Raw genomic sequence first — 24,214 nt, 5'->3', positions numbered from 1 at the left:
TGCATGGTAATGGTAGGTGTTTGCACAAACATAACATCAGTCCCTAGTGATAAGAAATGCGCAATGCCAAATCACCCTGATGTGTGCTAAATGTGTAATCATCATGGGTGGCTTCAATTATCCAAATGTTGATTGCATAGTTATGAAATTTCATGAGCTGTTGAGAGACAACTTCCTTAAGAAGCATGTGAACAGCAGGAACTTGACGTGAAAGTGTTGGAGCTTTCAGTTAAAGACAGGATAGTTTTGCCTCCAGATGGTGACAATACTGACCTTGGAAATGGCTACGTGTATGGATGTTCCATCAGAAAAGGTCATGCTGAAGTAGAAAACAGGAAATTAAACATCTGAGGAGAATACTGAGGTTGACTTCCCATGGTATCAGTTACAACTTAAGGATATTGATGGTGTGTAGAAAATATTAAAAAAAATATATACTGATGTAATATCAATGTGTCCTTAGAATTTGAAGAATAAAAATATGCTGGGGGTGAAATGGATGTGCAATCTTATTAAGCAAGAAATGCTTAACATGAGGTGAAAGGAATACTGATCACATAAGGATTGCACCAGTTATAATTATGAGGCACAGGCCAGAAGAATTACAAGTATTGCTGAACTTGTAACTCCTGAACAACTCGAAAGAATAACTGTACTGATTGCAGGTAGCAGATGTAGAAGTCCAAATAGTGAGAGCCCATTTTGCTAAAAAGCTCTCAATTTGACAATTTCAACAAGGAGTTCAGTACTACTTCTATGCTATATAAAAAAAACTCAGGTTTATATGATGAGGTATTAGAGCTGTTGCATAAACTGAACAGGAATTTGGCAATAGGGAATGATGGAATATCAGCATGTATGCTAAAAGAGTGTTTTCAGCTAAACTGGCTAGAGCTGTTGCATAAACCGAACAGGAATTCAGTTTATTATATAAATTTGACAATAGGAAGTGATGGAATATTAGCATGCATGCTAAAAGAGTGTTCAGTAAACTGGCTATATAATGTGAGTCTCAGCAAAGGGAGGATTCCATTATACAAGAGTGGGGCAAAGACTGATATTCTATTATATAGTGAAACCTGTGAAGTATTCATAACTCAGCCGCAGTAATTAAATTTTTAATAAGTAAATATTTTGTCTTAAGTATCTTAGGACATCATCAGTACAGTTATTACAAACAATATTAGGAATAACATACAGTTAGAGTGCACGCTTACAATGGAATCCCACTATGTGTGCAGTAGCATGTTATAGAATTAAATTAAAATAAAATAACATACAAATTTATTTTTTTAAAGTATACAATACATTAGCCCTACCAGTCTTAACGTATGGAAGCAAAATCTGGACAATAAAACAAAGATTAACAACAGCAGAAATGAAGTTTATGAGAAAAACTGCAAAGTATACCCTATTTGATCACAAAAGAAATTATGAAAGAATTAAACCAAGAACCAGTAATAGAAAATATTAAAAAATATAAACATAAATGGATGGAACACGTTCAAAGAATGAAAACAGAAAGATTACCAAAACAAGCCTTAAAGTACAAGCCATTAAGAAAAAGAAAACCAGGACGTCCTCTTAAACGATGACGCCTAAGGCCAGAACAGGCCATGCTAGGCCTAAATCCTTGATACGCATGATGATGATGACAAATTTATTTTATACAATTGAGGATGACAATTTCCCAGACTTTAGGGATAGTAAGAACGTCATTATGGTTTAAACTGGTCTGTGACGCAAGGCTTCAGCATTTTCTTTATGTCAAGAATTGCTACAACTGGTTACTAATATTTCAAAAATTGTAGGCATCAAAGCATTTGAAACAAGCAATGCTAATCTTTACATTGTTAGAATGATGTAAGAAAAATACAAATTACTGAATGAAAAATGGGTCGTCAACTTATCTGGCCATCTGTTAACAGAAGATGAAATAAATGTATTAGCACAAGGTCGTAAGTTTGCCATTTCGCCTAAACATATTTCGTATCTAAATTTCATACACAACGTTGACCATCTGTCCAATATGGAAGCCAATAGACTTCGTTTCAAAATAGCCAAAGTAATCTATGATGCCAAACCTTTGGACTTGAATATCCCACCATCAGAATTGAAAGCTCTTAATTCCTGAAAACGAAATAAAAACATAGTTATCACCAGAGCCGACAAGGGAAATACCACTGTTGTCTTAAATGAATTTATTACTTCAAGATCGAAATACATACACCCAACTTGATTATGATCCTACAAAAAGACAGCTCAAGAAACACAAGTTACTCAATGAAACACTTCCTCAGATCAAGAAACCATAAAAAAAAAACTCGGAACATACCATGTTAGGCCTTCAAGAATATATGGTTCACCTAAACTACACAAAAACAACGTTCCACCCAGACCCATTGTGGATTCTATAAGTAGCCCGACTTACAAATTATCAAGATTTCTGTCTTTCTCCATTCTCTCATAGGCCACTCAGCCTCATCAATTAAAAATTCCACAGTTTCACACAAAAATAAAAGACATTCAACTGTCAGAAATGGACATGCTAATTAGCTTCGACATTGTCTTCCTCTTCACTAATATTCCCTGCAAGGAGACAATAGAATTGTTAACTCAAAAATTTCCATCCGATGTGGAATTATTCAAATTTGTTATTACATCTCAATACTTCACATGGAAAGAAAAAATTTACAAGCAAGAGGAAGGAACAGCAATGGGCTCTCCCTCATCACGAAACTTAGCCAACCTTTTTTTTTTAGAACACCTTGAAGAAAAAATTTTCACGCTTGAACCAAAACCAAAAAGTTGGCTATGAGTTGATGACATCTTTGCAGTCTGGAATCATTCTGAACAAGAACTATACTCATTTCTAGACAAGATCAACAATCTTCATCCTCGCATCAAATTCACACTAGAAAAAGAATCATCACAGGGTATCTCTCCTTTCTTGATTTACACATCCAACAAAAACAAGATGGTTCCATTTCCACTTCTGTCTATTGTAAACGAATGTTTTCAGGCTGTTACATTCACAGTTCATCGGCTCACCATCCATCTCAATTGAGATGGATGTCAAAATCAAAGTGACAGATTTTGTTCCTCTGAAGAATCTTTAAACCATCAAAAATACAGCCATACTAAATGGATACAATCCAAAAACAACTCAAAAAATCATCAGCCTAGACAAGAACAAGCCCGTAGGACTCCCATATCATATGTCAAAGGCATCTCCGAATGTCTGTCAAAATTTATGAAGAAATACAAACTTACTGATACCTACAAACTAATCAACCAGATCTACAATTTGCTACCTTCTCCTAAAGACAAACTCTCACCTTTGATGCTACCTGGCGTTTACGAAGTTCTATGTTCCTGTAAGATGTCATACTACAGACAGACAGGAAGATCTATTAGTAAAACACATCTCTGAACATCAAGACCATGTCCGTCTCATCAAACCACAGAAATCTGGCCTCGCACAACATGGAGTTGAAAACCCAAACCACAGGATCCAATGGAAAAACACCAAACTTTTACATAGATTCTTATATAAACATGAGCGTTTACATAAAGAAAGTGCTGAAGCCTTACGTCACAGACCCAATTTAAACCGTAATGACGTTCTTACTATCCCCTAAAGTCTGAGAAATTGTCATCAATTGCATAAAATAAAATATCATACTACCGATGTCATACTATGGACAGACAGGAAGATCTATTAGTAAAACACATCTCTGAACATCAAGACCATGTCCATCTCATCAAACTGCAGAAATCTGGCCTCGCACAACATGGAGTTGAAAACCCAAACCACAGGATCCAATGGAAAAACACCAAACTTTTACATAGATTCTTATATAAACATGAGCGTTTATATAAAGAAAGTGCTGCAGCCTTACGTCACAGACCCAATTTAAACTGTAATGACAATCTTACTATCCCCTAAAGTCTGGGAAATTGTCATCCTCAATTGCATAAAATAAATTTGTATGTTATTTTAATTTATTTCTAATTATATCCATTTTTATCATATATATTTTAATTTAATTCTATAACAAGCTACTGCACGCATAGTGGGATTCCATTGTAAGCATGTGCTCTAACTGTATGTTATTCCTAGTGTTGTTTAATAACTATACTGATAATGTCCTAAGATACTTAGGATGAAATATTTTCTTATTAAAAATTTAATTACCGTGATTTACATGTGAATGTTTAGTTAAAGGTTGATATGTCTAACTATTGACTTATCACTATCTCTCGAATGGTAGTGAAGAATTTGGAAAAGTTGGTAAGAGCTCACATTTAGAAGTGGGTTGACAGAATCTATGCGATAACAGCAGGTGTACTTGGAGAAAGTCACGTGCGACCAACTTGCTGACATTTTATAATGTTACATTTGATTTAGACAAGAGGAATGGATACATGATATGTTTGGACTTTGCCAAGGCTTTTTACAGGGTACAGCATGGAAGGCTGTTGCATAAAGCAGGAGCTGCAAAAAAAAAAAAAAAAAAAAGAAAAGAAAGGAATATCAACGACAAGGTAATCAACATGAAGCACAAGCAAGAAGGGTAAAGTACGGTAAGGAAGACTAAATCAGACTAAAGAATGATTATGGAAAGATAACTTTACTCGGTACTGATGGTAAGAAAGTGACAGAAGCAGAAAGCTCATTTACAAAGTGATCACTTTGCAAGGGTATATCATCTATATGGTGACTTTGCAGTTACTGAGGTGGCAGAGACTTATGTGAGCATTAAGGTAGATGAACAGGAGGTACTCGATATATTGAAAAATATTGATGTGAATACAGCAGTGGGCCTGGATAGTATGTGTGCTATGAGAATGTGCAAGAAGTGAACTGGCAGTGACTCTAATGAAATTGTTTAATCTAAGTCTCAGCTCTGGCAAGGTTCCAAGGGAGTGGAAAGAGAGTAAGATAATTCCGCTACGTAAAGATGGCTCCAAGACAGAAGTAACAAATTACAGACCAATTAGTATCTGGAGTAGTAGTTAAAGTATTGAAGAAGTTGGTTAAAATTAAAATTCAGTAATGGATGAATTGGAATATTATACTTATTTATAGGGGAGGCAGCATGGCTTTGTAAAAGGTAGGTCCTGTCTCAGTAATTTATTCACATTTTATAAAGGTGACAGCAGAATTGGATGAAAGGAAACGGTTACACTATGATATTAATATTAATATTAATATTAATCTGCTGGAATTTGCAGAAGCATCTGACAGAATACCGCATGGAAATTATTATATCAGTTGGAGGGAATGGATATGAGGTTGATGGCATGAATAGAGGGTGTCTGATAGACATCAGAGGGTCGTGTATGGTGGAGTGGAATCAAGGCGGATGAGGATGACTCATGGAGTGTCCCAGGGTTCTGTACTAGGACCACTACTCTTTAATTTGTACATTAATGATATAGCAGAAGATTTGAAAGAATACATTCGGTTGTTTGCCGATGAAGCAAAACTAGGGAGGGCAATAGTTGATAAAGGTGATGTAGATATCTTACAAGATGATTTAAATAAATTGGCAGTGTGGGCAAAGGACAATGGTTGTCAATTCAATGTTGTAAAATGTAAGGTAATGCACTTCAGGATGAAAAGATTACACATTTTGTATCATACTGATGGTACTTGTTTACAGGATAGTGGATAGAGATTTGAAATTCAGAGGACAGATTGCAAGTTGGCAAAATAGCTCAGAGCATTACTTGTTGTGACGTTGAACAGCACACTGACAAGATTTGGTCGCTTCCATTTCTTGGGGATTGGGAGGTGGTGGGAACATTCAGAGATGAGTGACCAAGCTGGTGACATGTCTGTGGAATGTTCCCTATGAGGACAGATTGAGGGTGTGTGAGTTGCAGAGTTCAGCTGGAAGAGAGGGGATATGATATAAACTTATAGACTGACACAAAAGAAATTTTTCAATACATGGGGAGTAGGGGAAAACAAGGGGTCACACTTGGAAGCTGTCTAACTAGGTTCTTTTCTTGGAGAGTGGTGAATGAGTGGAATGGATTGTCAGAAGTGGTGCACCCAAACAGTGAAGAAGTTTAAGGAGATGTATGATAGGTATTGTTGTGTTAATGGATGTGGGTCTCCCACAATAAGTCTCGACTCCGTGGAGTGCCCATATAAATAATAATAATATTTTGGGAATTATTCTTTCATTGATTTTACTTTGCTTTTATAGTCAGTTTCTCAGCTGTCATTGTGATCATTAAATTTTGAATGCTTTCTATGTCTGCACCAGAGAATGATCTGGGTTACTTGTGATTTAAATTTTGCTACTTTCTGTATGGTGGTGTCCATGTTCATTTCTTGACTTTTTGTGGTAAGCAGTGTAGTTGTTAAAACTGTTTTTATTTGCATTATATTTATTAATATTAATCTCCTCTCTTTTTTGTCTCTCCTCTAAGTCTACAAAATCTTCTTCAGTGGCAGCAAATCCCTTTTTAATCATCTCCAATCTTTGCATTTCACTCTCCTTCCATTATAGGATAGCCTTTGAAATGGACTTTCTTTAATAAGCATTATTTTTTTCCCCCAGCCATCTATAAATTCTTCCATTATGCTCTCTCTGTGTGTGTGTTTCATAGGGAGCATAAACCTGTATTATGGAAATAGCATATAGTTTTCATTCTAGTTTCACTAGTGCTATTTTAATATGAATAGGTTTAAATTCCATTAGGCATTTCTTGTTTATCAGGAAGCCAACACTGTTTTCTTCTGTCATTGTAACAATTCAGAAAGTGTTGACTTCGGTGTTTGTTTTTCTATAGGAAGTCTATCTTATTTCCAATGCAAAGTTCTGTGATTGAAATAATAATAATGATTGAAACCAGGTTTCGATTATTATTTCTTTAATTATTTCTTCTAGTTTTTTTCTTTTTCTCTTAGTCTTTCACATCATCATCTCCAGCCGATTTTTCATCATCTGCAATGCTATAGCAGATGACCTACCATTAATGTATGCTTCTAACTTGCTTCACTTCAGCTGTGAGGAAAGGGAAGGGATCAGTTTGACTATGTTTTGAACACCAGCAAGAATTTTTAAGGGAGATTTTTAATGCATCATCCCAAATGTGAGAACAGTATTCTAAAGGTGACCAGATTTCATATTCACATATTCTTAGCAGTTGTCCAAGAGAGAAATATAGGATGGAAAAGAAAGCCAAGATTTCTTTGAAGGTTGAAGATGCACATTTTAAATAAGCCAAAGGGGGGGGGGGAATCAGAAAATTGGTTAAAGCTCTATGTTAACATAACTTAAAGTATAATAAATTTAGTTTAAGCCTTTATCCGAGTGTAAGCAAACAAAGTTTGCGCCTGAAAATATCTTCAGGACTGAGGTAAGGTGGTACATCCCTAGCAACTCGGAGCAAAGGTGGACCAAGCTCTCATCATTCCTTCTCTCAGTATCTCCCATAATGCAAAGCACATCTCCTTGCGGACATGTATGCTGCTATGCATTAAGGGAAGGGCCACTACCCTGACCGGTTTCGACTTTGTTTGCTTAAACGTGGATAAAGGATTAAACTAAATTTATTATAATCTAACCAAGTGCAAAATAAACTTCCAATAACTTAAAGTAGCATAACAACTCGATTAAGTTGCAATTTTACCTAAATGGAAGAGCTACAGGGTTTAATTTTGGTTTATGTTAAATGTTTTCAACATTTTAACCATATTCTAAATTTGAACATTTAAAAATTAATAAAATTTCTAGTTGCTGCTTACTACAAGGATATCTCTGCCAACATAACATCACACCATATTATGCCAACCTAGTGAAGGCTTTCTCAATGAGCAGTTGATTCTCACTATAGTAAACTCGTAGGGAAAACACAGGAACAGTTTGTTAGAGTGTGGATATGCAACAGTGAATTTCTTTCAGTACAGCATTATATGTATGCTGCTGGTTAGGATTTTTCAGTAGTTTGTTATAACGAATGACCTTTTTTATAATGGTGTTTGTTATAGTGAAAGATGACTGTAGACAGATCGAGAAAGAAACTAATCCCACGACATGGCTTCCTTTGCCTCAAAATCGCCCCCCCCCCCCTCACCCTAGACATTATTTGTGGGTGTGGGTGTGTGTATGTTTCGAGCAAAAATAAAGGGTGAGTGAGCAGTACTAACAAATAATTGCTGTTTATAATTTCATCACACTAGATATGCTGCAAAATATTGCTTAATCTCTAGTGTGAGATTAAGTACCATTCTTCTTTGTCAGGCCACCAGTAGTGCATTTTTGGTTCTTAAAAATGGTTCAAGACTTCAGTTTTTCCCCATAAGTTTCCTACTGACTCTTGCAACAGCAAACTCATATGGACTACAGGAATAGGTTTATAAATTATATTCTTGTTTGTTTTAATCTTTTATTTAAGCATGAACAAGCAAACGTTTATATAAGTAGCATTTTCATAACTTGCCTACCTGCATTTGGAGGTGAGTGACTTCATTTCAAATTGCCATAACATCACACTATGCACAGCTTACTTCCTTTTGGTTGGAAATGTATATCTATTGCTATGCAATGCTTGGAGAAATATATTCTTGTCTATTATAATTTACTTTGTAACCAAACAAAAAACTATCTACATAAAAAAATAGATAGTTACAGAGAAAAGTCTGTTTTTGCAAATTTCCCCATTAACAGCACTACAGTCAACTTTCATATTATGGCAAACATTGTTCTAGCAGACTCCAATAAAAACCCAATAGATATTAATATAATTTAACTATAACATATTCTCCACTAGAAGAAATCATTTTTATGTTCCCTATGAATTTACTGTAGTGAAAATCAAATATATTGTAATGCTATGAGATTATGGCTGACTTTTTCTGGTAGTCCGTTTTATAGTAAACTACTAAAAAAAGGTGAGTGAAGTGAATTTCACTCAATTGATAGAAAAATCATTTTTATGTTCCCTATGAATTTACTGTAGTGAAAATCAAATATACTGTAATGCTATGAGATTATGGCTGACTTTTTCTGGTAGAGTGTTTTATAGTAAACTACTAAAAAAAGGTGGGTGATATGAATTTCACTCAATTGATAGAAAAAAAGTTACAGAAAGCAGAAGCACCATATTCTGGATTTATAATCTATTCATTGACAAAATACACACACATACAAATTCTCAAATCCAGCAAACTCCTTATTGTTTCTCAGGACTACATAAAAGAAAACTTATATACACTGCATAGGATGAATATCCTCTTATTTACATTTTTCCTTCTCCAAAATATAACTTCAGCATTCAAATGAATTAATGTAAACAGATACAAACTGTATGCAAGGTGCAATGCAAAAGTTTGAGGAAAAGCCTGCTGGAATGTACCTGTTTTACGATATAATGACTAGTGAATTATATCGAATAACTGAATAGCGAATGTAATCCTCATCAGGTGAACAAAAATTTACACTATCCCCTAGTGTAAATTGTTTGAGGCTGTTCTTTACATGCATATGCAATGAGTTATCAAGAGCAGAAATATGTGCAAAATTTTGCATAAAATTTGGCTTACTATGGCTACAGGGCAGTTTATTATGCCTATTGTGTATTCTTTGGCTGATTTTTATCTGTGCCATATCATCTTGAAATTTTGAATTTTCAATGGAAATGAAATGGTTCCCAGTTGAAAGTCCTTATATAAAGGTTCCTTGTTTCACAGGGAAAGCTGACTCGAACTCAAATCTTTCCAACAAATTAATGTTATATCGTCCTTATCACTGCACTCATATTGGCATGCAAAAAATTGGGCAACGCAATCTGTATATTGTTAAAGAATGCAAATTATCTTAAAGCAAATGGCACAAAAAATTTAAGGATATTTTGGAAAATACTACAGATGTAAATGTTCTGGCCATCCACTGCCTTTGAATGGATAACTTTCCCTTGTCGTAGAAGTCATCATTCATTTGGATAGACTTGATATAAGAATAATTATCCTTGATTTGGTTACTGTCACAAACCTTTCCTAAGACAGTGTCCAATTAATCTGCCTTTTTTAATGTGGCATATATTTGCAAAAATGCTTTTTTTTTTTTTTTAAATGTGAACTGCAGCCCATTAAAGGTTGTTAGTCTACATACTATTTAGTACCATCAGTAGGCTAAGGGTTAGATAATCTGAAAAACCCTACATTAGAGAACAAACATTGAACATTTTCATTCTATGCAAGACTTCTGTTAAGTAGGATTTTCATCTTGCTCCTGGTGATAAAATTAATGTATCACCTTTTTTTTTTTTCATCCGAATGTTTTCAAAAATGAAAATTGAGCTGAAAGAACATTTACTGTATCAACAGTAGAATGTAGAGTGCTTTGAAAAAGAAGAATAATGAACAGTTCCTACTGTATCATTAGAATGTTTATAAATAAATTCCTGAAACTTTTGCATTGGACCTCGTCCATGTTTTGCAGACTGACTAAAGAAAGCAAATATTTGACATATACTTCCATACTTCAGTAACACAGAGTTTTAACATAGTAACAACAAAATATCTATTTACATCTCTTAATTTCTAACATGCACCATTTTGGCACAAGAAATGGACAGGATTTCCTTTCAGAGATAGTTATGTGAAATATGAAAAAGCAAATGCCAAAATAAAAATTAAGAAAAACTAATTACCATATTTCAAATTATATATCATACTCCAACATCCTTTCTCTTATACTCCACCTCAATTCTTTGTGCTGTTTTTCATTAGGAGGTTTATGTTGGTCCCAGTACTTTCTGTATTGATGATATCTAGTTACAGGGTCACATTTGCGCCTACCTATGCTCATGGCTGGAAGTGGATGAAGAACTGTTAAAGAATTAAAAATTTATTTTTTCAGTCAGAAAGTAAAAAAAAAAAAAAAATTATTTGGTTAACATTGTAATTGCTTGAGATTTTAATCAAAATGAGCAGCAGTTACAAAAGTAATATGACAAAAAGTTAATTTTTTGGTTAATAAGAACATTATGTTGCAAGTTTAATATATTATTTTATATACACTTTTTTTTTTTTTTCATTTTCTTTCTTCCATAGTCGATTCAAAACTGAACTACTGTTTTTCAGAATTTCACTCTCCTCCTCCAGGATGGTAGTGTAGAACTTACTTTGGTAATTCTTTAATAATTTTGAATGTAGCAAATAATACATGTTTTATATACATACGAGGGTGGTCAGAAAAATTCTCAGCCTCGACCATAGATAGCAGCACTATCAGCAAGATTTTTTTCCTAAGTTGGTACATCTCTCATAAGCATCCATGTGAAATTGCAAGTCATTCTATCAAGTAGTTCATTTTATACAGCTGTCTGAAGCAAAAGTGTTGTGTGTATCCCTTGAAATGGATAAAATTGAGTATCGTGCAGTTATAAAATTCTTTGTAAAAGAAGGTTTAACGCCAAAAGGAATTCATTCGAAGTTCATAAAAGTTTATGGGCACTTTTCTCCTTCAATTGCAACGATTAAGAAATGGACTGCCAAGTTTAAACTTGGCAGTCCATTTCTTCCAGACCTTTCTTCCATTTCATCTTCAAGGCTGGTACAGCTATGTTTAAACATAGCTGTACCAGCCTTGAAGATGATCAAGTGCACGATATGGTATTGGATAACTGACCAGTCAAAGTGCATGAAATTGCTGAGACTATAGGCATTTCAAAAGAATATGTAGGATATACTTTGCATGAAGAATTGCATATCAAAAAGCTTTGTGCAAGATGTGCCATGCTTGCTCACAGCAGATCAAAAACGCACTTGCATGAAAATATCTGAACAGTGCTTGGAGTGTTTTAACAAAAATTTAAAACTGATTTTGTGTGTTGATTTATTACTATGGATGAGACTTGGATTCACCAGTACACACCACAATCCAAACGGAAGCTGGTTGTTCAGTGCCAAAGAAGAAAAAGTCTGTTCCATCAGCAGGAAAGGTCATGGCATCGGTGATTTGGGATGCTAGAGGCATTTTGTTTATTAATTATCTTGAAAAGGGAATATTATTCCGATCTTTTAACCAGACTAGACGAAAAAATTTGTGAGAAAAGACCCAGTTTGTAGAAGAAAAAAAATTATCTTTCATCAAGACAATGCACCTGCCCACAAAAGTGTTTTGGCAATGGGAAAATTAAAGGATCTGCACTATGAATTGTTGGAACATCCACCCTATTATCCAGATTTGGCTCCTTCTGACTTCTGTCTCTTCTCAAAACTAAAACTCTTCCTCGCTATCTTCGAGGTGATTGCAGCTGTAGAGGGGTATGTATTTTGCAGATCATACTGAGAACCACTACGGGAACGGGATAATGGTGCTGAAATAAATGTATTAGTCTTAAGGGAGATTATGTTGAAAAATAAAAATAATTTTGAAATTATAAATTCGTTTTTTTCATTGTTAGGCTAAGAACTTTTTTAGACCACCCTCGTATTATAGTTGCAGTCAATCATGTAAACACTAGAAAGTTCACAAAAGATTTTTCTGTTTGTGTCATTTTTGCAAACATCATGCTTAATTTTGTTTTTCAATCATAGAGGTTTTCAATTAAATTATTAGAAAATTTTTATTCCTTGGCACTTTTAGTATTTGCTTAATGAATGACCAGTTAAAACTGCATGAGGAAAGAAGCTGACAATTAATCTAAAAATGAGTTCCGAGTTTCAAATTTGAGTTCAAACTGGTAATAGATGTTTAACATTAATCAGCAATATAACAGTATTGTGATCCTCTTAACATTATTCTGCAGAATCTTGAATTTCAAAACTTAAAGAACAAGAGAAAAAAATGCTGTCATACAGAAAATATTTTGTTAACAGAAAAGTCGTGAACTCAAAGAAAGAACTTTTTTCAGCACAGCAAATCTTCGTCACAAACAATTTCATTTTTAATATCATTATATTCGAGCTCTTTTTAGTACCATATTTTACAATTTACTGAGCAAGAAACAAATGTAGAGCCGAAATTTCTTGGAAAAAAATATGCCTAGAAATTTTGTGAAAGGAAAAAAAAAAAAATCACATTTTCTTCTCAGTGTGTATATGTTCATATTGCATTTTGGGAAAAGAATAAAAATAATTTATAGATGCAAAAATATATTTATTAAATCTTTTACATGTTACAACTTGCAAAGAGCTAAGTTAAACGGTTTCACTTAGTCCCACTTTTTTTTTTTTTTTTTTTGACAAAGTTGGTTATGTCCTAAAAATTAAAAATTTTCACCATCTCATTTTCAATCAATATAACTGTAGGTGACAACAAACTCGCTGACATGTTTTAATACAATATCCATATGTATGCTTTTATTTTGTAATAATTTACTGACAATATTTTTAACAAAAGTTCATACCAAGGATTTCAAAAATGCAATCATCAGTGATCAGTGAGAATTTTTAGTTGACAAATTAAAAAATCAGAAGAGGAGTTTCATTTTAATTTTTGGTCAGTTTTATTTAGCAATGCCAATTCTGTTTTATGTAGTAAAAAAAATTTGGTATGTTTACCTTACTTCTAGCATTTAGTACGGTGTTCTCCTTCCTGTTTGTTCATTATCGTTAATTTTGTTGTAATGGAATATGACTAATTTGAGTATATGATATACTTACATCATTTATTCTTTAGAGAGCACTCAGTTATATCTTGAGGTAACCAATTACTCGTGACATGGCAACCTAAAATAAATATGCAATGGATGGTAATAATTATCTTATTTCTTACCCAGTGATGGACTATGCAGAAATTGACCATTAATAGTGGATGTTAAAATGTGGAAAGCTGAAAAAGAAGTGTTTGTTTGCCAAAAAATTTCTTCATACTGATTCTTATCTAATGTTTTTCAGTTGTATTGCATCACATCACTGGCCCTGTCCATCTGACAATGTTTCAGAGCCAATCAGAATTCAGAAATGCATTAATATACATTTCTGAATTCTGTTTTGATTTATGATGATTTGCTCATACTACAGTTTTAGTGACATAATACTGCTGTAAATTAACTGATATGGAGTGTTTGTGAACTCAGTTTGCTCGTGACATCGTTGCTCAGTGCATCTCTGTGTTTCACTCTGAATTGTAAACTTACCACTTTTCTTTTTAATAGTTGTTAATAATAGATAAAAATCAAAGAAAGGGTACTGTTGCTTCTCGTGAATCTATTACATCAGATCCTAAGATTAAAATTATTAAATTTAGGAACAATGGTGTATCAAACCCTGATAGGCCACAGGCTAAACTTACCTCACACTACTGTTGTAGTGTGAGCTTTCCACATATAGTTGTTAAAAACAAAGTTCTTGGTGAAAGTGAAAAGTTTCACACCAATTAATACTCCACTTATCCATAAACATGACCATCTTTTGCAAAAATGGAAAAACTTAATGGTATAGACAGGTAAACTAGTCAGCGTGTTCTCCTTCCTTCAATACTTTTTCATTCATATGACTAATATAAAGAAATGCTCTATTTACATTAGTAATGCACATACTGTGTATGACAGCTTAAAAATATTATTAAACCATTACATGCATCTATAGGTGGGAAAAAAAGGGAATGATTCGATACACGATGGTCTGGAACCTAATGTGTTGTATGACCAAGGTATGACAATGTCTTCAACATTTGTTTGTTGGAAGTTTTTTCCCTTCATTATACTATAAATAAAAGATACCAAGAAATTATATACTTGGTTTAATCCTTTATTATTATTATTATTTGACACCTCCAGGGAGTCCAAAGACTCATCGAGGGAGAGTGTGCCAACAGCATCGAACGATTGTCCCCTTCCAACTACTAACCGCGCTCAAACTTACTTAACTGAGCCATTAGTAGCAGAGGCTCTACCAATCGACCAACCTTTGCCGGCAAAGGTTGGTCGATTGGTAGAGATGATATTCTTACTGAAGTCTTTCCCATGACTTTAGCTCCAGGACACTTGTAAAATTTTCAATATGCTTTCTACTTTTCCATGATTGTCTTTTTAACTTCCTGAGTACCATGGGGTTTTGATTTTTCTATCCTTGGAAAGAACTTCACTAACCAAATCAATGTTCAGTGCCTGCCAATGAGTCTCCAATATTTGATTCTTGTTTTCAAAGTTTCATTTGTTCTCTTGAAAAATATTTGAGTTTGAGTCTTCGGTTCACCTCTGAAAACTGCTTGAATGATTCATTCTAAAAAATTTGTATGTATGTTTCTTTTCAATATGAAATTTTTTTTTATCCATATTAAAATGAAATAGTGATTAATATCCTATCTGAAATCTGTATATCTCCTGAGCTTTATGTTTGGAACATGGTATTAGTAATGACCAGTCCATCTTGAACAGAATGCATGAAGTGCTATTCTCATTTTTTGTTTCCAGAGCAAGGTCTGGTTTCTTCTCCTTTAATGCACTGTAATTAACTGGGAACTAGTTAATTACAGGGTATAGTACTCATTTCAGCCAGCAGGATTGACTGCACATATATATGCTGCTGGACAACTAATTCCATTGCACTTCCAAGAGATCATACCTGGAGAAAGAAAGTCCATGTAGAGCAATATGCAAGAAACACTGTTATGGACAGAAGATTAGGTAGGCACTTGCACTGCTGGAGACATGCATTAGTTTTTCACCTCCACACTGCATTTCTCTACTTATGCTATGTTTGGTATCAGCAATAATGAAAGATACCTTTAAAAATATAGTAATAGTGCATCTGTAGAAAAAAAAAAAAATCACAAACACACACTTCCACATCCATTTGAACACTTGTGATCATAAATATATATGATATGCACCACCACTTATAAGTATCTGCATTGGAACTGTTATTTCTCACAGAACCACAATTGGAAGCCTGAACAACTGTCTTTTAACAATGAAAAACTGCACTTTCCATTATTCCTACCAGTAAAAAGGTAGTGGTACCTGTAAATTTGTCAGATCAGACTTTCCCTATCAGAGAATGCCAAACCAAAATTCTCTCTCTTTATGATCAACTTTGGTCCAAATTTCCTTGTTATACAATGCTGCATTTACTGGCTTTATTGCTCTCCAAATTTTCATAACCACTCTAATTTCTAGGATTATCTATGAAGCAATTTGAATTCTCAAACAGCAAGGTCATCTCATCTGCCTTGGAGACTTTAATTTTATGACTTAAACTGGCTTCCCTTCTCTAACTCCACCAATTGTACTGAAAAGAACCTAAGCATTTGCTACTAAGCATACATCTGACCTATTTTTAACCACTTCTTAACATAAAAGGTTGGAATGTCAAGTAATCATTTTATTTTAAATGAACATTATTACACGGTGCAGTGGTTGTCTCCATAACCTTGGCATAAGAAATGCTATCACTGTATAATAACAAAAGGCCGGTATACCAGTTGTTGATATCTGTCATCCTCTTATCCATGCTAATATTCTATAACCCAAACCCATATTCTCCAATTTATGCAACAGGCTACTATGCTGTATTCTGTCAAAAGCCTTAGTAAAATCTAAAAAGTATCATGGTGTATCCATTCCCCTTGTCTAGTTCAATGGCAATGTTGTTATAGAATGCGAGCAAGTTGCTAAAACATGACCTTCCCTTAGTAAACCCATGTTGCTCATTGCAAAATAGAGATTCACTGTCAACTCATTTCTGATTGCAAGCCCTAACCAATTTTTCCAAAATCTTCACCACCACCACTCCTGAGATACTAATTGGTCAATAGTTGTATACATCGGTCTTTACACCACCCTCGTGCACTAATAGGAAGCATAAAGGAACTAAAAGAGCATGAACTTAAAGGATTCTCTATTAAAATAGTTATTAATGTCACTCACCTGAAATTTTCATAATGAACTAGTGTATGTGTTCACTGTAAAATTTTATGTTTTTACAATAAAATTTAGACCAAAAACTTAATTTAGAAATTTACACTTAAATCTTATACATAAAGAGTCTTTCAAACACAAAATAAGCTGCAACCCAATGAACTTTCTGCTGCCAGCCTGGTTGGATGAGTGGTTAGTATACCTACTCTCCAACTAACAGGCTGCAGGTTTGAATCCTGCCACAGGCGTGGATATATGTGATTGTCTTCGAGTGGGATATGAATTTCATAACCTGGTGCAAGACCACTTCACCACTAACTGGAGGCTTGAAAAAAGTTCCGTGTTTGATCTGTAGAGTGGAGTTTCTAGACTATGTAAAAAATTAATTAAAACTACAAATATATATATATATATATATAAAATTGATAAAACTAGAAAGCATATCCTTAGTCCATCCACAGTAAAATGTACTATAAGTTTGCAAAAAAAAAAAAAAAAAAAAGGCAGTCTCAATCCGGGAATTGATCCTGAGCGATAGTCTTTTGCTAGCCTCAAATTAATCCCCCTTCCAAAATTTTCTAAGAATTTACTTACTATTTTAATCTCTCATTTCAAGTGTTAAAACTAGCCTCTCGCATACGATTTCTTATGACTAATCTTTTCTGTCTTACTTAACTAATTTTTTTTTTCATATCACAACTGTAATTTATTCCTTATTTTCATTCTCATAAATTTCATTTTTCATTCTCATTTCTGGTTTCATTTTCATACTGTCATATTTTTCTGGGTTCTTTCCTTTATCTCCCATTCTTGTGTGAATTTGTGCTTTTTCATGTTCTTATTTTGTATGTTTTATGTACGATTCCTGCAATCCTCTGCATTCTGGAGTCAATGTAGTAGTGGGACGAAGAGTTGTAGAGTAGATGTCCTCCCTGGAGGTGTGATATAATAATAATAAAATTTGAAATAAAATAAAATAAAAAATAATGAATTTTTCATTTTCATACTCTCATATTTTTCTGGTTCTTTCCTTTATCTCCCATTCTTGTGTGAATTTGTGCTTTTTCATGTTGTTATTTTGTGTGTTTTATGTACGATTCCTGCAATCCTCCACATTCTGGAGTCAATGTAGTAGCGGAACGAAGAGTTGTAGAGTAGATGTCCTGCCTCGATGAGTCTTTTGACTCTCTGAGGTATGATATAATAATAATAAATTTTGAAATAAAATAAAATAAAAAATAATGAATTTTTCTTTTCTTTTAAGCTTACACGGTGATCCGAATGCATTTTTGAAAATTATATGGTAGTTGTCTCCATAATTTTCAAAAGTGCAAATGAATTTTTCATTTTCATACTCTCATGTTTTTCTGGTTCTTTCCTTTATCTCCCATTCTTGTGTGAATTTGTGTTTTTTCATGTTATTTTGTGTGTTTTATGTACAATTCCTGCAATCCGCTGCATTCTGGAGTCAATGTATGTTTTTTGCTATTTCCTCTGTGTTTCCTGTGATTTTTTTTGTTATTTCTCACCTTTTTTTCCCCCTTCAGTTTCTTTTCTTTTGTTCTGTTTCTCATGATTTCTGTTGTTTTATTTCTATGATTTCTTTTGTTTCATGGGAATGGAGAAATGTTTATATCTTAAATTCACAATAGTGATCCTTGCATTATAAGCAACCATATCTTTGGTCTCAAGGGATTCTGTAACTGCCATCTACCATAATACAATTGATTCTTATTATAACAAACTACCAAAAGAAACCCTACAGATACAATATGGCTGGCCTGGTTGGCTGAGTGGTTACCATATCCGCTCTCCAGCCAAAAGGCTGCAGGTTTGAATCCCGCTGTGGGCATGGATGCTTGTGATTGTCTGTGAAAGTACTAACAGTGGCAGTTGGCGGTAGATGGAGCTGGTGTTAGATGAAGGTTGGTGGAGTAGTGAGATGAAGAGTTGTAGAGTAGATGTCCTCCCTCGATGAGTCTTTGGACTCCCTGGAGGTGTGATATAATAATAATAATAATAATATTTCTAAAGAAAATTTACTATAGCCTATCTACCATAACAAACTATGCAAAATACTAGTTTTTGTGGTTCCCGTCCATGAAAGATTGTAAAAACATCACTAGATTTTTCTCTCAAAGAGTAGTTAATGTGATTGGGATAACTTTCTTTGGAGATGGTGAGTGCAGACAGTATGATGAATTCAAGAAAAGGTGATAACTGGTGTGAGTGGTATGTAGCCTCCCTCAATGAGTCCGACACCCTGGAGATGTCTAGTTATAATAAAGTCCAAAGGCAAACTGCATGATATTCATTTTCTAATCTTGCTTTGGGCATTCTCTGATCTGTCCTCAGATGTCTGAAGTAATGACTATTAACCACGTTTAGATCTAAAATGCAAAACTTTTGTTTTGGATATTGAAATTTAGATATCCTTTTCATTTCAAAACTTACCAGGTCTTTGGAATTGTCTTTCACTTTCTTCCAGTGATCCAGAATACTACAGAGGAAAAAAAAATAACACAAAAAATATAATTATCTCAATACTTAAAAGTAAAATCAGTAGTTATTTCATGAAAAAAAAAAAGGGGGGGGGGGAGTTGTATACTGTAACATCAAACATAATCAGATCAATCAACAACTTTTTTTGGGAGGGTATGCAATGGTACAGCATACTGGTACCTCTATTGAACAGTGACATATGGATGCAGTACATTTAGAAATTTGTAATATTTAGTAACTTTTTACATGTTTACCTAGTATTGAAATAAGCTTACTTAATGAAATTTGCATTTTTAGTAGCCTGTTTAAGATATTTGCAATAACTATTTTTATAATTTTAAATTACTTTCATGTTTTTCATGCCAGGCTTTCTCACATAATTTAAGCCTAGTGCAGGACTTTACTTATTTTAGTGCTACAATAAAACTTTTACTTTGTTTGGTTTGCAACTATGGCAGTATGGTGTTCATTACAGTTGTTTCTAATTACACTAAATACTCTAGTAGTACTACAATAAAAATTTACTTTGTTTTGCTTAAATCTGTGCAGAAGATGGGTTTCACTATATAGGGTCATTTTCATTTTAGAACTGAACTACCAATATATACCTGATACCCAAACAGAAAGAACTGGACAAATTTGTGTGTTCTGCCTTAATTCCAAGTACACCATGAGTCAATTTGCTTCTTCCTTTCCGGAATGCGTTAAGTAAACATATTACTAGGTTTTATCTATCGTTAGCAGATGTTCTGTTCATCTAATTAAGGATTAATACAAAAAAAAGTCTTGAACCAAAAAATGAAAAGGATTACTAGCTTGCCTCTTTTCCCCTTCAAGAAATTAAAAAGAAGTGAGAAAATAAGAGTTAACTACAGAGGCTGTGTCAAAGACTGTTTTTGTTCATGATGGTCTCAACATCCAAAAGCAAACTATGGCTAGCCAAGCTGATGGACTGCTGATAAAAGAGAGACTTCTGTGCAAAGCTGGCTAAATTATCAAAATAAGACTTGGATGTAGGGCTCTTGTTAAGGCATATGCTATCACTAAATTCAAGAAAATATGTATTTTTTTAAAGGTATTTTTTTAATGGTTGAGATAAAATTCTGCCTCCCTCCAAGCCTGCTACTAGGCATTGCAGTATGCTAAGTAAATTTCACAAAATATAATTAATGCATAAACAAAGCTATCTATAACATTTATTTTTTTTTAAATCGAAATTATAACAAACAAATTTAAAAACATGTTGCTTAGCAACCTGTTCTAGAACAAAACAACTCTATAAAATAAACTTTCAATGGATGAATTTTTTTAACCCTGCTTATTTTTAGAGGAAGAAAGTTTGGGAAACATTCCTATTCTCCTGATGATGTTAATGTGCAACAAATAAATATTAAATCACATGCAATATCATTTCACATACTCACCTCTTATAGCTTATTCCCGCATACAAAATTTAGTATTCAAATCGGCCAACTTTAAGGTTCACTAGCAGTAAAAGTTGGCTTTTCCTTTTTTTGTGGATAAGAAATACAAATTGGATTGATGAACTTTTAATAAGTAAACAATTCACTAGTATAGAATGGGTGAGGAAAGATTAGCAAAACAAGTGTTCTCTGCCAGGTTGGCAGGAAAACGATATAGGTGGATTGATATAGGCAGGAAAACAGTATGGATATAGGTGGATTGATATGGTACAAAGTGCCTTAGATGATAGAAATATAAGATCTGATAATGTTAGAGTCTTGACAAGTAACAGACTGATTTAGAGGAAAACTGTAGATAAGAAGTTAGTAATGATGTAAATTTTTCATGTAGTACTATCATATCCTGTACACCCCTTGAGGGTACATGGCAGGAATTTGATGATGATGATGACAATTCACTAGTTTCACTAGAACATATTCACTATTTGTACTACATAAGCGCAATCTTTTTACTTTAATATGTGACTATTGAATGTTTTATTCTTTTCTCTGCTGACACATCTATATCTTTGCGATCATCTGAAACCACTTCAGCAATTGCTTTTCAATCACCAGTAAAATTTCCTCCCTTTGCTTAATCACTTTTATGGAGCTTTTTGCATGCTCTCCCAATCCTTACTAATGATAATGTCTTTATAGTGACCATTACACACATCTGTTTATACAGTGCAAAAATTTGATATTCGACAACCTCCTGACTGAGTGTCATGAGAGAAACATAAAACAAGTTATATGTTTCTTTTTATAAGCATGAGACCACATAACTCAAGATTTGTTCTTTCTCTCTGACTAACTGGAAAGAAAAACAAATCTCTAATGAATACATAAATACACAAAAAAGTGGCAAAAAATTTGGTGGGCATGAAAAATATACCGAACACGCACATTTCTGTTTAATAATTTATTTTATGGAATGATATTCTGTAAGCTGAGGTGGCACAGTCTCTTAAATGGGAAAAGAAAGATCAGATGGACTGGTGCAGTTAACATTGCCTCAGAAACAAAAATTAAGATCCTAAAAAACAAACTTTAAGAGTGAACAATACTGGAAACCCAACAAATAGATTAATTTGGAAGAAAATTGTTGACAGGAAGCCAGTAATAATGAAAACTTGATTGTGCTGGACTATCATAGTATTCTGTACACATCAGGAAATAATTTTTAAAAAAATAATAATAATAAAAAACATATGAACTGAAAAGACCTACACTTACATTTAATTATTTGGGACATACCTTTGAAGAAAGTGATGAATGGAGACTTGGCATTGGTGATGTCACTTTTTCTGGTGGGGAACGGCACTCAGCTTGTGGTTCGACTGCAATGAAAATTATATACAGACAATTATTTTCCTTAATGATTTCACACACTGATTGCTTTACGTTGCAATAATTTACAAATTAATGCACTGTAAAATAATAAAGTGCCTGTGTTTTTTATTAAATGGTTATATACATGACAACAAAACATGACATTTTATTGCCCATCCTTTAAAAATGACATTATTCCTAGAGTACAAGAAACCCCCAAAATTAAAACACTGATAATGTCTTTTCACATTGTAAAAAATATAATACATTATACTTTTCACATTCCTGAGAACGTGAAAGGCACACCTTTGCGACGTTACAAAACAATACAAACCCCCAAGAGAATCTCTGCATTTAATGACAACAACAACATGATATGTGTAATGATAAATATGATGAAATCATGAAGAAAACAAAATAACATGGTCCAAGTCATGTGCACAGTATCCTTTTCATTTCTGTAAGGTCCCTCAGCACTTTCAAAAAGCCCACTCAAGCCTCTCTGCATCACATGATTTTGCAACATGGTGATTATACAACTATACTTCTGAGCTATGCCGTAGCATCTCTTTTCTGAGAGATGCTACATTAGTTCTCATCCTGCAGATGAGGACTAATGCATACTAAACTGATCAAACACATAAATTTGAGTGAACACATAGTTTTTAAGCATTTTATTTGCAATTCTGTTCATTATAACTGAGCCTGTGAACAGCTTATAGCTATTCATATATTAGGATGGTATTAGCAGCATCCTTATTTTGAAAATAAGGAGTACACAGCAATAAACTATCTTAGGGAATATCCACCAGAAGCTGAGCAGGATCAAATTCACAAAATATATAGAATGTGAATTCTGTCTAAGTTACCTAACAGGTTCAATTTCAATACAAATGGATAACTAATTATGTGTAAGAGTTGGAGAGAGGCACTAATCTCCTCATTACTTTTCCATCAGGTCACAAAATGGAACAAGAAATAAGAGATATTTTGACACAGTGCCTACTTAATTTAATTTATATATACACTTAGAAAGTTATTTCGTAGCCCTGTGGAAATACCATCAGCCATTATGTAAAGACACCATAAGAAATAACATTCGATTCCAGTTGGCAAGTAGAATTTTTCTAGGTAGATTTTTACTTTAAACAAACAGTTAAGAAATCATGGCGAAAATATTATTATTATCTAAGACCTCCAGGGAGTCAAGGACTCGTCGAGGGAGGCTGTAAATGACCCAACACAGCTATCATACCTTCCCTTGAATTCATTCACACTAGATGCACTCACTACCCGTAAGGGCAAATTATTCCACTCACTCACTGCTCTCTGGGAGAAAAACCTAGCTCTTAACCTTTTCTTGACTGAGAACAACCTTAACTTCCATGGATGCCCCCGTGATCTCTCCCCGCCTTCCATATAACGAAAAATTTCATCAGTTGAACTGCTATAACACCCATTCAAAAGTTTATAGACCTCTATCATACCACCCCTCTTTCTTCTGTTAACCAGAGTCTGTAATCCACATACTCGCAATCCGTCCTCATAATCTAAATCCCATAATCCGGAAATAATCTTTGTAACTCTTCTTTCCACAGCTTCTTTATCCCTTTGGAACCAGGGAGACCAAATCTGTGCACAGTAATCCAAGTGTGGTCTTATCAAAGCCTTATAAAGAGGCAAAATTACTTCTTACATGTCAAGGTTTGCTTCAACATACCAATTATCCTCTGAGTTGTATTTGCAACTTTTGCTATGTAACCTTTGAACTTTAAATTCTTATCCATCAATACACCCTTGCCTCTTCAGTTTCTTGTAGCATAACCCCACTAATATAATATGCCGCTGGAACTCTAATCACGCCAAAGTGCATAACTTTACACTTAATAACATTAAACTGACATCCATTTTCGTTAGCCCAGATTTCCAGTCTATTCAAATCATTTTGTAATTTCTGAATATCAGTAGCATCCCTGATTGCCCTGCCTATCTTTGCATCATCAGCAAACAATTGCAAATCTGATGATAGACTCTGCTTGATGTCATTAATAGATATATGTATGTATGTATGTATGTATAGACTG

The 24,214-nt window shown here is 33.9% G+C and overlaps 1 protein-coding gene across 2 annotated transcripts in view; it reads right to left on the bottom strand.

The window, feature by feature from the left end:
- Positions 1–9,730: 9,730 nt before the first annotated feature.
- LOC150102226 (uncharacterized) overlaps positions 9,731–24,214 on the bottom strand; it is a 92,971-nt gene continuing 78,487 nt past the window's right edge. Inside the window, exons 7-9 of one of the 2 annotated variants that reach the window (XM_090399393.1) lie at positions 22,056–22,138; positions 19,288–19,333; positions 9,731–10,852 (exon numbers count right to left, since the gene is read on the bottom strand). In XM_090399393.1, the coding sequence (XP_090255519.1) occupies positions 10,686–10,852; positions 19,288–19,333; positions 22,056–22,138 (296 nt within the window). In that variant the 3' untranslated portion in view covers positions 9,731–10,685. The remainder of the gene's footprint in view (positions 10,853–19,287; positions 19,334–22,055; positions 22,139–24,214) is intronic. The other variant, XR_016548943.1, reaches the window with a different exon arrangement.

Source organism: Typopeltis vanoorti, chromosome 10 (assembly GCF_054136105.1).
Source record: "Typopeltis vanoorti isolate ZY-2024b chromosome 10, IOZ_Tvanoo_1.0, whole genome shotgun sequence".
Classification (NCBI taxonomy): Eukaryota; Metazoa; Arthropoda; class Arachnida; order Uropygi; family Thelyphonidae; genus Typopeltis; species Typopeltis vanoorti.
The sequence above is the reverse complement of the archived record's forward strand: the minus strand, read 5'-3'. Positions and strand labels throughout refer to the sequence as shown.